General features: G+C 36.3%; 2 protein-coding genes across 6 annotated transcripts; one reads left to right on the forward strand and one right to left on the reverse strand.

The window, feature by feature from the left end:
• Positions 1-15: 15 nt before the first annotated feature.
• Positions 16-10,515, forward strand: LOC311298131 (lymphocyte function-associated antigen 3-like). 5 transcript variants are annotated; one of them, XR_014628910.1, is made up of 7 exons: positions 16-101; positions 224-398; positions 805-1,095; positions 9,228-9,467; positions 9,550-9,666; positions 9,878-9,971; positions 10,351-10,515. XR_014628910.1 is itself a non-coding variant. In XM_084420831.1 (7 exons), exons 2-7 carry the CDS (start codon positions 338-340, stop codon positions 10,434-10,436), a joined length of 933 nt encoding a protein of 310 aa, XP_084276957.1. In that variant the 5' UTR covers positions 16-101; positions 224-337; the 3' UTR covers positions 10,437-10,515. The 5 variants fall into 5 exon arrangements, 2 of the variants coding, with proteins under 2 accessions (XP_084276957.1, XP_084276958.1); XM_084420831.1 differs by having other exon boundaries at positions 9,834-9,971; XR_014628911.1 differs by lacking the exon at positions 16-101 and adding an exon at positions 108-154.
• A 2,860-nt stretch (positions 10,516-13,375) lies between these two features.
• LOC311298133 (eIF5-mimic protein 2-A-like) lies at positions 13,376-14,622 on the reverse strand. Its single transcript, XM_084420835.1, has 3 exons — positions 14,424-14,622; positions 14,219-14,341; positions 13,376-14,131 (listed from the first exon to the last, which is right to left on the reverse strand). The coding sequence occupies exons 1-3, from the start codon at positions 14,605-14,607 to the stop codon at positions 14,097-14,099; spliced, it is 342 nt and encodes a 113-aa protein (XP_084276961.1). The 5' UTR covers positions 14,608-14,622; the 3' UTR covers positions 13,376-14,096.
• Between the last annotated feature and the right edge of the window lie 1,198 nt (positions 14,623-15,820).

Raw genomic sequence — 15,820 nt, forward strand, 5'->3', positions numbered from 1 at the left:
TGTTCACGGACATCTCTTGATGTTATACAGGAAGTGTAGGTTGTCTGAGTTCGCAGCTGTAGGAGGTGGTGCTTATGTACAAAACAGAGAGCCGTGTAAAGGTGAGTGATACCTTTTTCTTTGAGGGTGTTCCGGTATGGCAGCTTACAATACAGTAAGCGGTTAAATTGGCACAATTATACATATAATATATATATTATATACTCGTTCATTTTAATTACAGCTTCCGTCTCGAACAGCTGCACCGTAAAGCCACACACTGCGAAAATCAAGCTCGTTCCGCGAGCTCTCGACGGACCGGGTCACCTGAACAACTGACCGAAAGTAAAACTAGACAATGAGACCGCTTTGGGAAGTATCGAGTCTTTTCATCTGTTTAATACTATCAAGATTATCCAGTAAGTGATGTTCTCTATTAGGCTACTTGTCATGATTATTTGCTTCATATGCTGAACATATTATTGAAAGTTGTTCATTATGAGTTGTTTTGTAAGCTGTGTTTTAGTCGTAATGGTTACATAACAAGTTCTTCTTAAAGCGAATCTGACAAATCCGGATAAAGCAAACAATGAAATAGACTGTATCCATAAAAAATAGAGCTTTTCTTTGTTGAGACAGAAGAAGCCTAATGTTAAAGACAATGTTCAAGCAGCAGCCAATAATTTATTTAGGATCTCTAATTCACATTTAGATTTTCATTGTAAAACTCAACTTAATGTAGATTATTATATTTTAGATGTTTAAACTTGCACCATTATCTTTACCTTTGCTGATTTATTAACCCCTTTTCTAAATATGAATCAGATGCTGTAACGCCTATCGTCTATGTCAAGAATGGGACGAGTCTGACTTTAAATCCAAATATTCAAGGAAAGTTTGAAGACATTTTGTGGACACACAATGGAAATAAGGTGGCTGACCATGATCCGACTGAATTTCAAGATTACGGTCAGTTCAAGGAAAGATCAGAGATTGAATTCACTACTGGACAGCTCACGGTTCATAACATGACCAGCCGTGACAGTGGCATTTATAAGTCTGTAATCCAGATCAGTGGGAAGCTGGAAAGTTCTGAAAGAGAAGTTCAAGTTATCGGTAAGTGAGAATGAAATAAGACGGCAGTATTGTTGGTTACACTGATTTAATGTTGGCTTGGCTGGAGTATCATCATACCTGTGCTGGTGAAGCTGGATGACCGAGAAAATCTTGTTTGTTAAGCTAAGACATCTGACGACACCAGCACACGAAACACAACATACTGTACAAACTATTGTGGTTTTTCAAGACAGACGCTGACATATTCTATTGATGAATGAAATGGATGATTTGAAAGTATGTATGGACTTTTCAGGAAGTAATTGTTTCATGTCATTTATTTTTATTTTATAGAAAAAGTCCTGGAAACTGTTTATGGATGTGACACAGATGGAAAATCACTGTAATTTAGGTTAAATTAAGCTACAAAATAATGATGCATTTTAAATTTTAATAATCTTTTTTTATGCAATTTTAATCATTCAAAATGCATTTTTGTGAATTTTAAGCTATAATCATGTAAAATATCCTCGTATATTAAACTAGGCAGGTAAGAACATGTTTCAAAAATGTCAATGTCTTGTAGCCATAAGCTTGTTTTCACCATGGAATAATACAGTAATAATGAAAAAGGGTACTTGTGACTTTTTATCTCAGATTTCTGACTTGTTTTTCTCGCAATTACGAGTTTACACCTCGCAATTCTGAATTGCATGATATAAAGTCAGAATTGTGAGATAAAAAGTGTAGCGTCTGGACCAATCAGACACACACACACATTATTCATTTATTTAATGAATAATCCAGCAAACTCACTCTCCCAACAAAGGCCTGTGAAACTTCCCCCAAAAACATCCCAAATGAAGCCAACACAATGGCAGAACCCGGTTTCCTGTTACAGGACACACTGAAGCTGGAGGAAATTCCAGAGAGCTGTGACTCTAACTTAAAGGTCCCATTGCATGGATTATTTTATTAGTTTAGAATGTGTCCTGGGGTGCCCTTATAATGTTAGTATGCTTTTTAGATCAAAAGTTTATAATGTAGAAATAAAAGGCATATTTCCTAGCCTGATTTTAGCCTCTGATTTGAGCGCTCTGTTTGAAGGGGCGTGTCTGCTGTGAGACTTCAGTGTAAACGCCCACTGCTGTGATTGGCTGCTGTGAGACTTCAGTGTAAACGCCCACTGCTGTGATTGGCTGCTGTGAGTCTTCAGTGTAAACGTCCACTGCTGTGATTGGCTGACATGCTTGCATATGAAATATTTATCATTACATGTGGAACTCTCTCGAAAACTTTTACTATTACAGCTATTATACGTTTTTACTGTTACAGCTATCGGGATAAATGAATCGTGAGAAGTTTTTTTAAGTATTTAGATCTATTCCCATCACATAAAAGGTTACAGTGATGAGCATTGAGCAGATGACAGTCGGTTGATCGCGTGAATGAAGATCTTATCATTGCAATAATCACTCGCGCTGTGTGATTGACAGCTTGGGCGATTGGAAAGGGATTGTTCTTTGATCGCTTTCTGTATATTATTCACAGTTTAAGTAAGATTATTTTCATTCTACTTAGAGAAACGACGTGAAGTTGATCGTTTAGTCACTGGCTTGATTTACTGATGCATAAACAGTATTGAACGACTTTGAGAGAAAGATTATCTGTCTGAACTTCACAAGAAATTCACACTTCTAACTTCATCTCTGTTTGGATCCTAATGAATGAACTGGGCTAAACTAAGTGCTATCAAAGTGTCGCCGCGTGCCAGAGCGATTGAGTGCACGCACTGAGACGAGAGAGGTATGTATCAACTCGTCTTAGTTAAGGGAATAACATAGTTTAATTTGAAAAAACAGTGGAGTGTTCCTTTAAGTTTCCTTACCCCTTTTAAAGAAGGGTGTGTTAGAACTAAACTGATGGTTTGCTCAAGGCTGTTGATCTGCTGAATTTCAAACAATGCTATAACTTCTTGCTTTCCTGTATTCTGCCTCAGCTCTCTTTCCCTTGGTAAACTGTATGCATGTGTGTGTGTGTGTGTATGTTAGAGCAGTGGTTCTCAATTCCAGTCCTCGGGACCCACTGCTCTGCACATTTTGTATGTCTCCCTTATTTAACACACCTGAATCAGATCATCAGCTCATTAGGAGAGACTCCATGAACTGAACTGAGTGTGTCAGATAAGAGAGACATACAAAATGTGCAGAGCAGCGGGTCACGAGGACTGGAGTTGAGAACCACTGTGTTAGAGTAGTTTAAGTGTTTAGTTTAGTTAATAAAGTCTTGTTCATGTCACACGTAAAGTTGTCCGTGTCTCAAGCTCATAACTGGAGTCACTAATCATATCGATTTTGGCTACTGCTCTTAGTAGTACTGTAAAGTAAGAAAGACATTTCCCGTGCCCCGGAAATGTACATTTCTTAGAATTAATAAACAATTAATCCTCAGTGTTCACGGGACAAACAGGCTAATTGATTGTAATATTAATTTACGAAAGTAAGTTAATTATAGTAACTGATCCAAATATTCATAATCAATTATAACAAGTTATTATTGACTATTAATATTTCATAGAGCTAATTTGCTACAAAAGTCAGAATTGTGAGTTATAAAGTCAGAATTGCGAGATATAAAGTCAGAATTGCGAGATAAAAAGTCAGAATTGCGAGATATAAAGTCAGAATTGGATCATATAAAGTCAGAATTGCGAGATAAAAAGTCAGAATTGCGAGATATAAAGTCAGAATTGCATCATATAAAGTCAGAATTGTGAGATGTAAAGACAGAATTGCGAGATATAAAGTCAGAATTGCGAGATATAAAGTCAGAATTGCGAGATATAAAGTCAGAATTGCGAGATATAAAGTCAGAATTGCATGATATAAAGTCAGAATTGCGAGATATAAAGTCAGAATTGCGAGATAAAAAGTCAGAATTGCGAGATATAAAGTCAGAATTGCGAGTTATAAAGTCAGAATTGCGAGATATAAAGTCAGAATTGCGAGATATAAAGTCAGAAAGAATTGCATGATATAAAGTCAGAATTGCGAGATATAAAGTCAGAATTGCGAGATAAAAAGTCAGAATTGCGAGATATAAAGTCAGAATTGTGAGATAAAAAGTCAGAATTGCGAGATATAAAGTCAGAATTGCGAGATAAAAAGTCAGAATTGCGAGATAAAAAGTCAGAATTGTGAGATATAAAGTCAGAATTGCGAGATAAAAAGTCAGAATTGCATGATATAAAGTCAGAATTGTGAGATATAAAGTCAGAATTGCGAGATATAAAGTCAGAATTGTGAGATAAAAAGTCAGAATTGCGAGATATAAAGTCAGAATTGTGAGATATAAAGTCAGAATAGCGAGATATAAAGTCAGAATTGCGAGATATAAAGTCAGAATTGTGAGATATAAAGTCAGAATTGTGAGATATAAAGTCAGAATTGCGAGATATAAAGTCAGAATTGCGAGATAAAAAGTCAGAATTGTGAGATATAAAGTCAGAATTGTGAGATATAAAGACAGAATTGCGAGTTATGAAGTCAGAATTGCGAGATATAAAGTCAGAATTGTGAGATATAAAGACAGAATTGTGAGATATAAAGTCAGAATTGCGAGATATAAAGTCAGAATTGCGAGATATAAAGTCAGAATAGCGAGATATAAAAACAGAATTGTGAGATATAAAGTCAGAATTGCGAGATATAAAGTCAGAATTGTGAGATGTAAAGTCAGAATTGTGAGATATAAAAACAGAATTGTGAGATATAAAGTCAGAATAGCGAGATATAAAGTCAGAATTGTGAGATATAAAGTCAGAATTGTGAGATATAAAGTCAGAATTGCGAGTTATAAAGTCAGAATTGCGTGATATAAAGTCAGAATTGCGAGATATAAAGTCAGAATTGCGAGATATAAAGTCAGAATAGCGAGATATAAAGTCAGAATTGCGAGATATAAAGTCAGAATTGCGAGATATAAAGTCAGAATTGTGAGATATAAAGTCAGAATTGCGAGATATAAAGTCAGAATTGCGAGTTATAAAGTCAGAATTGCGTGATATAAAGTCAGAATTGCGAGGTATAAAGTCAGAATAGCGAGATATAAGCCGTTTCTCAATACCAAGTACGCAAAGTTCGGAATTGAGTCCTTGGTAGTTCGGACTGACAAGTTCGACTCAGGAGAACGAACTCCCGAGGACGGGAGGACACAAGTCCGATAATTCTGAAATGGAACAGCAGCGTACTTGATAGTGTCACTCATGCAGCTCGCTCTGGCTACTCCGGTTATCTCTTTATAGGCTACAAATAAAACAAAATATGTTATAAACCACCTTTGCCTCTTTTCATTTTCATTTAAAAAAAACTTTAACATAATGGCCACACAAATGTGGTTCAGGCAACGCAATTGATTATCTTAACTGCATATTTACAACAACACGAAATATAAAGCACAACCCTGACTCTTTGTTTTCATTTTAAAAATATGATGAATAAAAACATTATAATATTGATCATTAAAACGAACATTTAGCAAAAAGAGACAGGGTTGTGTCATATATGTATATACAGTGAAGAGAATGTAGGCAACATGTAGGCTATAATAAAATATTTTATGTTTTAAATATATAAAATAAAATGACATAACCTTTTTTTTTGTTAAATGTCAGTTTTAATGATCAATATAAGTAGCCTAAAAGGTATAAGAAGCTATACAATAATAAAGCAAACGATTCAGTCAAACATAAGTCAGCTCTCTAGGCTACATCGTTAAAGTTAAATAGACTAACGTTAAATTATGAAACTTCACTTTGCCCTCAGCTAAAACGTTTTGCCAGGGAACAAATTATACATTAATGAGACAAATAAAATAAATAAATCGCCTGTTGGATATACAGAAGACGATTTATATCTCATGTTAAACCATTAGACTAGAGACATCCGAGACAGCGGCAAGTCAGCAGCAGTAGCCGAGGAAAGATTGTTCTCGGCGGGGTACGAGCGCCGCGCGTCCGATTGCCTGGTTCTCACAACTCCGAAAACGTCAGATCAAATTTTCAAATAGGCGCTATCTTTATAAATAAACCAAAGATTTGAGCTTTAAACAACTACATTCTCGCCTGAAATACTCTTAAAACTACATTTCATGACACAATTATAGCAGTATTTTTAAATTACGCGGGGTTTCTCCTCTGCTATTGACGCTTGCTGGTTGGTGTGCGATGCATTCTGGGATACCTGGCTGTCTCGAGTTCGCACAAGTCACCTCTCGATGCATCCTCGGTAAAAGGGGCGGATCAAGAACACATCCGGGGATTTGAACTGGACTTGGCTAGATGTGAACTTTGAATTGGAACAGTACTTGGGCAGCGACTGATGACGTTTCACAAGTCCACAAGAACACAAGTACAGACAAGTTCGCATATTGAGAAACGGCTATAAAGTCAGAATTGTGAGATATAAAGTCAGAATTGCGAGATATAAAGACAGAATTGCGAGATATAAAGTCAGAATTGCGAGATATAAAGTCAGAATTGCGAGATATAAAGTCAGAATTGCGAGATATAAAGACAGAATTGCGAGATATAAAGTCAGAATTGCGAGATATAAAGACAGAATTGCGAGATATAAAGTCAGAATTGCGAGATATAAAGACAGAATTGCGAGATATAAAGTCAGAATTGCGAGATATAAAGACAGAATTGCGAGATATAAAGTCAGAATTGCGAGATATAAAGTCAGAATTGTGAGATATAAAGACAGAATTGTGAGATATAAAGACAGAATTGCGAGATATAAAGTCAGAATTGTGAGATATAAAGTCAGAATTGTGAGATATAAAGTCAGAATTGCGAGATATAAAGACAGAATTGCGAGATATAAAGTCAGAATTGCGAGATATAAAGACAGAATTGCGAGATATAAAGTCAGAATTGCGAGATATAAAGACAGAATTGCGAGATATAAAGTCAGAATTGCGAGATATAAAGACAGAATTGCGAGATATAAAGTCAGAATTGCGAGATATAAAGTCAGAATTGTGAGATATAAAGACAGAATTGTGAGATATAAAGACAGAATTGCGAGATATAAAGTCAGAATTGTGAGATATAAAGTCAGAATTGTGAGATATAAAGACAGAATTGTGAGATATAAAGTCAGAATTGCGAGATATAAAGTCATTATTGCGAGATGTAAAGACAGAATTGCGAGATATAAAGTCAGAATTGCGAGATATAAAGTCAGAATTGCGAGATATAAAGTCAGAATTGCGAGATATAAAGTCAGAATTGCGAGATATAAAGACAGAATTGCGAGATATAAAGTCAGAATTGCGAGATATAAAGACAGAATTGTGAGATATAAAGTCAGAATTGTGAGATATAAAGACAGAATTGTGAGATATAAAGTCAGAATTGCGAGATATAAAGTCATTATTGCGAGATGTAAAGACAGAATTGCGAGATATAAAGTCAGAATTGCGAGATATAAAGTCAGAATTGCGAGATATAAAGACAGAATTGCGAGATATAAAGTCAGAATTGCGAGATATAAAGTCAGAATTGCGAGATATAAAGTCAGAATTGCGAGATATAAAGACAGAATTGCGAGATATAAAGTCAGAATTGCGAGATATAAAGACAGAATTGCGAGATATAAAGTCAGAATTGCGAGATATAAAGTCAGAATTGTGAGATATAAAGACAGAATTGTGAGATATAAAGACAGAATTGCGAGATATAAAGTCAGAATTGTGAGATATAAAGTCAGAATTGTGAGATATAAAGACAGAATTGTGAGATATAAAGTCAGAATTGCGAGATATAAAGTCATTATTGCGAGATGTAAAGACAGAATTGCGAGATATAAAGTCAGAATTGCGAGATATAAAGTCAGAATTGCGAGATATAAAGACAGAATTGCGAGATATAAAGTCAGAATTGCGAGATATAAAGTCAGAATTGCGAGATATAAAGTCAGAATTGCGAGATATAAAGACAGAATTGCGAGATATAAAGTCAGAATTGCGAGATATAAAGACAGAATTGCGAGATATAAAGTCAGAATTGCGAGATATAAAGTCAGAATTGCGAGATATAAAGACAGAATTGTGAGATATAAAGACAGAATTGCGAGATATAAAGTCAGAATTGCGAGATATAAAGTCAGAATTGTGAGATATAAAGTCAGAATTGCGAGATATAAAGTCAGAATTGCGAGATATAAAGACAGAATTGCGAGATATAAAGTCAGAATTGCGAGATATAAAGTCAGAATTGCGAGATATAAAGTCAGAATTGCGAGATATAAAGACAGAATTGCGAGATATAAAGTCAGAATTGCGAGATATAAAGACAGAATTGCGAGATATAAAGTCAGAATTGCGAGATATAAAGTCAGAATTGTGAGATATAAAGACAGAATTGTGAGATATAAAGACAGAATTGCGAGATATAAAGTCAGAATTGTGAGATATAAAGTCAGAATTGTGAGATATAAAGACAGAATTGTGAGATATAAAGTCAGAATTGCGAGATATAAAGTCATTATTGCGAGATGTAAAGACAGAATTGCGAGATATAAAGTCAGAATTGCGAGATATAAAGTCAGAATTGCGAGATATAAAGACAGAATTGCGAGATATAAAGTCAGAATTGCGAGATATAAAGTCAGAATTGCGAGATATAAAGTCAGAATTGCGAGATATAAAGACAGAATTGCGAGATATAAAGTCAGAATTGCGAGATATAAAGACAGAATTGCGAGATATAAAGTCAGAATTGCGAGATATAAAGTCAGAATTGCGAGATATAAAGACAGAATTGTGAGATATAAAGACAGAATTGCGAGATATAAAGTCAGAATTGCGAGATATAAAGTCAGAATTGTGAGATATAAAGTCAGAATTGGAGATATAAAGTTTCAATTGCATGTTATACAGTCAGATATAAGTTATAAAGTCTCAGAATTGCGAGTTCTTCACAATTCTGACTTTATAACATGCAATTGCGACTTTATATCAGGCAGTTATGAGAAAAAAAAGTCCAAATTGTGAGATAAAAGTCGCAATTATCTTTTAAATGTCTTTATTCTGTGGCGGAAACAAGCTTCCATAGCCATGAGATGAGTTTTGTTATAAAGTATTTACGTTTACGTAGCATCTAAATCCACCATTCGCTGTTCCCTCAGATGCTGTACAGGAGCCGATCGTGACCTGTAATCTGAACAATATTTCACGAGCACTGTTCTGTTCAGTGTCATCTCAGTCTCATGTTTCTTATGAATGGACTGGATCAGGTTCAGCTCAGCAGTTCGGGCAAGAGCTTCACATCAGCAGAGAGGAGGAGCCTGATTCAGTCTATATGTGCACTGTGAAGAATGAAGTGAGCCAGAAGAGCAGCAGCTTCACTCTGAAACACTGCGACACAGGTTTACTTCAGGCTCATTACAGTAATGCTCAAGTACAGTTCATGATGAAGATAATGAGTATTGTTCTGTTCTCCACAATCAGATCAGAATATCATTCTACCTGTTGCATTATCCATCATCGCTGCTGTTGTTCTGGTGGTCATAGCTGTGGCTGTAGCCATTTATTTCAAAATAAAGAAACAAAGACAAAAAAAGAACGGTAAGATGCTCAAAACCATAAAGATATGAATGTGATATGGTTTTCAGTTTTCCATTTACATACTAATCTAGTTATAATTATTATTGTATTTAGTTTAAAAGTTCAACATGCACCGGTATATTTTAAGCTCATAAACATAATTGAGTCATTATTACTGTTTTTTCCAGCAAAGGACTCTAAGGAGAGAGGAAAAGGCCGTGGGGATGGACAGGGAGAAGAAGAGCAAGAAATGAATATGAATATGAATAAAGGTGTAACGGCTCATTCAGCACTTCTGGATGAGCAGACGAAGAGCAGTGAACCAGGTGAGCATGTTTAGAGAGTTTGACTGGACGTCAGTCTGACTGTATTCCTTTAAAGACGACTTGCTCTGTTGAGATAAACACATGATCACAACAGCACATCTTCCTGTTTCTACAGTATATAGCACTTTAAAAAAATATTTGGAGTAAAAACAATTTAAATATGAAGTCTTCACTGCACTTGAATAGGTGTTTTTTTCATAAGTTATAAGATTAGTTTTGTTTTATAGAAATGAAAATCACAAACGTTTATAGCTTTGTAATTTCATGGCAAATTTAGAACAGATTTACATTTGACCCTTTTCTGGCTTGTCAAATTGTCATTAAATTGCTTTAGCATTTTATTGGTCAGGGAATAATTTCTGGAAACATTGTATTTTAGAAAATGACAGTGACAATAAAGAGGAGGAGAAACCTGGACAAGACAGAAGTGAAGAGTCGAACAGACGGGACACAGAAATGACTTAAACACCCCAGGATCCAAATATCTTTTACAATGTGGTGCTTCATATGTAATTCAGAAATAAAACACTTTTTTTAGCTTTAAGAGGCCGGTGTCTTCATTTAAAAAACTAACAACTAAAAAAAAACACTCTCCAAGTGGGGCGTTTACATGACACCATTTTCTACCAAAAACTGAAAAATAATGTGCTTTGGTCTCTTATTTACACAACAACAGCATTCTGGGGACTTGAAAACGCAAACTTTAGAAACCGGGCCTGTTCTTCGTACATGGATTACTCCGCTATCAGGATTTCACTGTTGACGATTTGACATGATCCAGGGGCCTGTACCATGATGGTAGTTTACAAACTCAGGGTTACAGGATTAGTTTTGAGTTGATAAAACCAAACCAATCTAACCAGGCTTTGTTGGTACCATGATGCTGATCATCAACTTGCCCTGTCAACTCAGGCTTTGATCCTGAGTTTAGGAGTTTAGGTGTGACATCAGTAGCGAACAGCCAATCACACGCTGAGAAAGAGTGAAACTGCGATTCATTTCTCGCGAGAGAAGCAGTGCGATTCACTTCTCTCTTCTGCAGAATATTACGAGATTGAAAAATATTAAGAATTTAAACAAATTTACACAGCAAGAAGAAAATAGCTGTCTATGAAACACGACAACTAAAAAAAAAAAAGTATTGCTATATCAGTGCAAGAAAACGTGAAGTTAATTTATACAGTTGACAAAGGTAGGCTACAGAGAGAATTTAACATTTAAGCTCACATGTAGTCATTTTATAGCTTTATCTATTGATTCTAAAGCGTATTTATATTACCTTTCTTATTTTATTCATTTAAACTGTGTGTATTAATAATTGATAAACTAAAATTATACATGTGTGATCGATTAAGGTTATAATAATTATATATTTAATAATTATAAATATCTATATCATACAAAATTATTATTCTAAATAAGCATTAGTAAAAGCCAGCCGATTTTGTCTTTAAAAATAATTTGCTATGTAGTGACCATTAATTTGGAGTAGAAACAGGTGGAGTGACTTTATCGCATCAGACATGTGTCACTTTGCTCACAGCTGATTGGTCCAACTTCGGTTTGCAGCCTCTTACCTGGAACATCACCTGACCCGGACCAGGGCTGCGTTCAGCCCCCGACAAAACGTTGCACAACGTTTTTTAAACAGAAACGGTGATGCGTTGAACACACTGTTCTGATGACGCAAGAGTTGCAACTATGGCAGCTGAGAAGGCCATTCTTTGTGTTCTTTATTAAGAATTTTCGGAGCCTGATGAAGTCGGTATAAATATGTGTTTAATACTACAAAATATGCCCGATGTTACAGTTACTGCACTTGCCGCCCAGAACAAAAGAGAACATCCCAATCGAGTGAAGGGATTTGTGGAAACTGAAATGGAAACATATATCTTACCTAATTCAGACTAAAACACATCTATTTAGCCTCACATACTGACTTTATTTGTAGTTCCTACTGTTTTAATACCCTGTATTTTCTTTCTCATTTTTAGGAAAAGCACTTAATTACCATTGTTTATTTCTATACCAATACACTTGCAGTGAAGCTAAAAATATAAACAACTACATCATTATGTTGATATCCTATATTTTTTACAATAAAACTTTCGACAAACATGTCTTCTAATATCCTCAGTCGTTGCGTATACCGAGGTGCATCGAACACATTAGTAAATTACTTTCCTTGAACCCATTGTGCGAGTTCACTTTAATACCCCGTGTTTTATATACATGTTGCTGCTGATTGGACTGCAGTTCTGACACACCCACCAAATCTCAAACCCCGTTGCACACCGGTGCACGCCGCTTCCAGGAAACATGACGTTCAACCCGGAAACCGTAGCAAAACGTTGCGCACCGTTTTGAACTTGAACATGGCCCAGGTTAGCCATGGAGCGTAAGTTACTATGGCGATGGACATGGCTAAAAGCCAAACCACTTTCATGGTGCCTAAAACCCAGGGTTGGTGCAAACTAAACTGAAACACACCTGGCTATCCCCCTGAACCAGCATCATGTTACAGGCCCCAGGATTGTTTGGTTCTTTGAAGCTCATGCCAGAGTTGCTGTCATAACAGATTTGTAAACTCAAACCTGCTTGGGATCATCTTATGTAAACAGGATCAGATTAAATTTAAGCGTACGTGATATTTAAAGTCTGTCACAGCTTTTTTTCTTAAAAGTAGAGTACATTAGTGAACCAGGGACAATAATTTAAAATAATTTAAAACAAATGTGTAGTCCATCATAGGCAAGGCAAGGCAAGTTTATTTATATAGCACATTTCATACACAATGGCAATTCAAAGTGATTTACATAGAAGAAATTAAAATAATAAAAAAATTAAAAGTAAAAAAAAAAAAAAAAAAAAATACAGTACAGTACAAACAGTCGGACGAACAGTGGCACAGTGCTCATTCAGTAAATGCATAGCTGAACAGATGTGTTTTGAGTCTGGATTTGAATGTGACTACAGTAGGAGCACATCTGATCTCTTCTGGAAGCTGGTTCCAGCTGCGGCTGGCGTAATAGCTAAAAGCAGACTCGCCATGCTTAGAGTGAACCCTTGGTATTTCTAGCTGATATGATCCTAATGATCTGAGTGATCTGTTGGGTTTATATTCAGTGAGCAATAGAAAGCCAGTTTTTCTCAGAGATTTATCAGTTTACCCAATAATTTTATTGGAGTCTTGCTGATGTAGTTAGTCTGAGACATGCAGTCATTTGAACAGCTGTTATTGGAGAGGCTTGATGCACATAACCTTTAAAACACTTCATGCTGTCATAAATCTGATTCACAGGTCAAATGTAATGATTTGCTAACTACATTGAAAAAAAAATGTCAAGCCTGTACAAATACTAGAAATCATGAAATTGTGAATCATGTAACAGTACATTTCACTTAACTGTAAATAAAGTCATTTAATCGCTTGAGTCTCTAGAGACAAGAAAACAGTGTCAGATCTGTGACGCTTCATTACGTTGCTGTCTTGCCATCAGCCAATCACTGCATTACCCAAAACCACGATCAGCGTTGATATATCTGCTAATCTCAGACAATTTACCCTGAGATTTAATCAAATCTGGCTAATTTTGATCAGACAGGTACTGGCCTGGCAGCAGAATACAGCGATTAAGTTCACGTGTGAATGGGGATCGTTTGATAATGTTAGCTGGACACAAATGAAAAACTTCTCCATTTTTAGTACATCATGTAAGCAAACCCTGAGGTGTTCAAACTGGACTGCAAGTCACTGAATTGAACTTCTCATTTACTATGAACTACATAAACCCGACCAGTCCAGTCACATGACCAGTGACCACCTTTTGTCTTCCTAATGGAGTTGGAAGCTTTAAAGAACTACTGAAGCAGGACTTGGACTATATACTTTATTTTTCAAGAATCAAGTCAAAATGAAGATTAAAAAAAAATTCACACTGCAAGTACATATCCAGAACAAATCCAACTAACATAAAGATCTTATATAAAAACTGAGTAGTACAGAACAAATCAAGACTTTAAAAACAGTTCTGCAAGTTAAGCCCTTAAATGATCTGGACCCTTCAGCTTCAAAATACAAGACAATCCTGGCAGTAGATTATTCCGGAACGAAGCGATCCGGCTTCAGTCTCCGTCCGTTTCCTCCTCAGACTCAGATTCTGAAACACAGGAGAGACTTGCATCAAATATGACCAATAGAGGAATCCAGAGGGAGATTTGGAGGTTTAACTGGGACGGCTACTCACCCTCTTCTGCACTCTTCAGCCACTCCACAAACTTCTTCATCTGCTCCAGGAAGAAGCCTTTCCCTTTGGCGAGATGGGCTTCGGTGTACCACTTCAGGATCGCCTCTTCACTCACAACATTCACTGCAGGAGAAGCAGCAGAGGGTTAGGAGCGGTCTAATGAAGCTCTTCAGGAGCACTAGAGTCAGCATTAGAGGAGCTCTACCTTTATAGAGCAGCAGAACGATCTTCTGGAAGGCGTTCATGAAGTGGATGTTGTCGTAACAGTACTCCTGAACCCTCAGCAGAAGCGTGAGCTCAGACAGGCCCTGAGTGGTGAAGGCCTTCAGGAGAGGGCTGTGTTGCTGAGGAGAGAGAGTCAAGAGTATGCTCAATATTAACAGGGTCATTGGTATTGACACGGCATAGAGAATCATGTAACACTTGTTCTCAAATTACCAAAATATTTTCGTTTCAAAATGTACACAAATGTGTTTTTACATTTTTTGCAAAAGATCTTTTCTTCCATATTGTGATGCACATTTAAGTGAAGCGAATTATCAAAATATAAATTAAGTAGGGTGGTAGGGTGTGGACTTGTTTCTATCCATCAGCTGTTGATTTACATTTATATTGTAAGAAAAGAGGGCGGGTTTAAACAGACTAAATTTTTGGAAAAATCCGACATACATCACCAGGGTGTCTGGTGTAAGTCTGTCATTTTTACTAGAAGATCCAGTTGTCCATTTATCTAAATGGTACAAGATTATCCTACTCAAATCTATGTGATAAAAGAGTTAGGTCAAAAGTAATCAAAAATTAGGCAGAATATGTTGCCTAAAATATGTCATCTTTAGTTGACTGACTAGAATTTTCATGTAATTTGGAATCAGTAACCAGTTATAATTGGCAAGTAATCTGCCCAGTACATGGCACTGCATGTGTCTGTACTCAATAGCTGTTAATATTACTATGCCATAATGTTATATATTGTTGTGGAAGAAATGTAATATGTTCTATATGTTTGCATTTTTTTTTATATTCATATAATCTTAGTTTGTATGTGTATGACCTTGTATACGTGACTTGGCAAAAAGTAATGTGTGACTGAATTTATGACCGAGACAGAGGGGCTCCACTCAAGGGTAGCAGGATAAGATGGCTAAGAAGTATCTTCATTTGTCCTAACAAAATGTTAGTTATGGCTAAGAAGTATCTTCATTTAGCCTCGAGAAACAACCTTGGGGGAGGAACAACTATAAAGAAGGAAGGATGCCCCCACTCGTTGTCACACTCTGCAGGCACTTTGTATGGCTGTATGACTGCTGACCTTTCCTTGCAAGGGAATAAATAATCTTTAAAGACAATTGGAAATGTTTGTCTCTTATTCAGTATAAGAAAATTGTTTGCCACTACAATTTGGCGTTGATCGGCAGGATTCCTTGGATGTGTCTCTTGGACAGTTTGGCCACCTGGACTTGAGAGAGAGGGGCCGACCGCAAGGGCCCAAGAGAGACACCACTGGAATCATCAAAAGAACTGAAGTGGCGTAAGCTGAGACTGGTAAGAGACAAAGTCTAAATGGTTATGGTTACCTGTTTGAGAGGGATTGACTCATGATGG

Source organism: Rutilus rutilus, assembly GCF_951802725.1.
Source record: "Rutilus rutilus genome assembly, chromosome: 10".
NCBI classification, from domain to species: Eukaryota; Metazoa; Chordata; class Actinopteri; order Cypriniformes; family Leuciscidae; genus Rutilus; species Rutilus rutilus.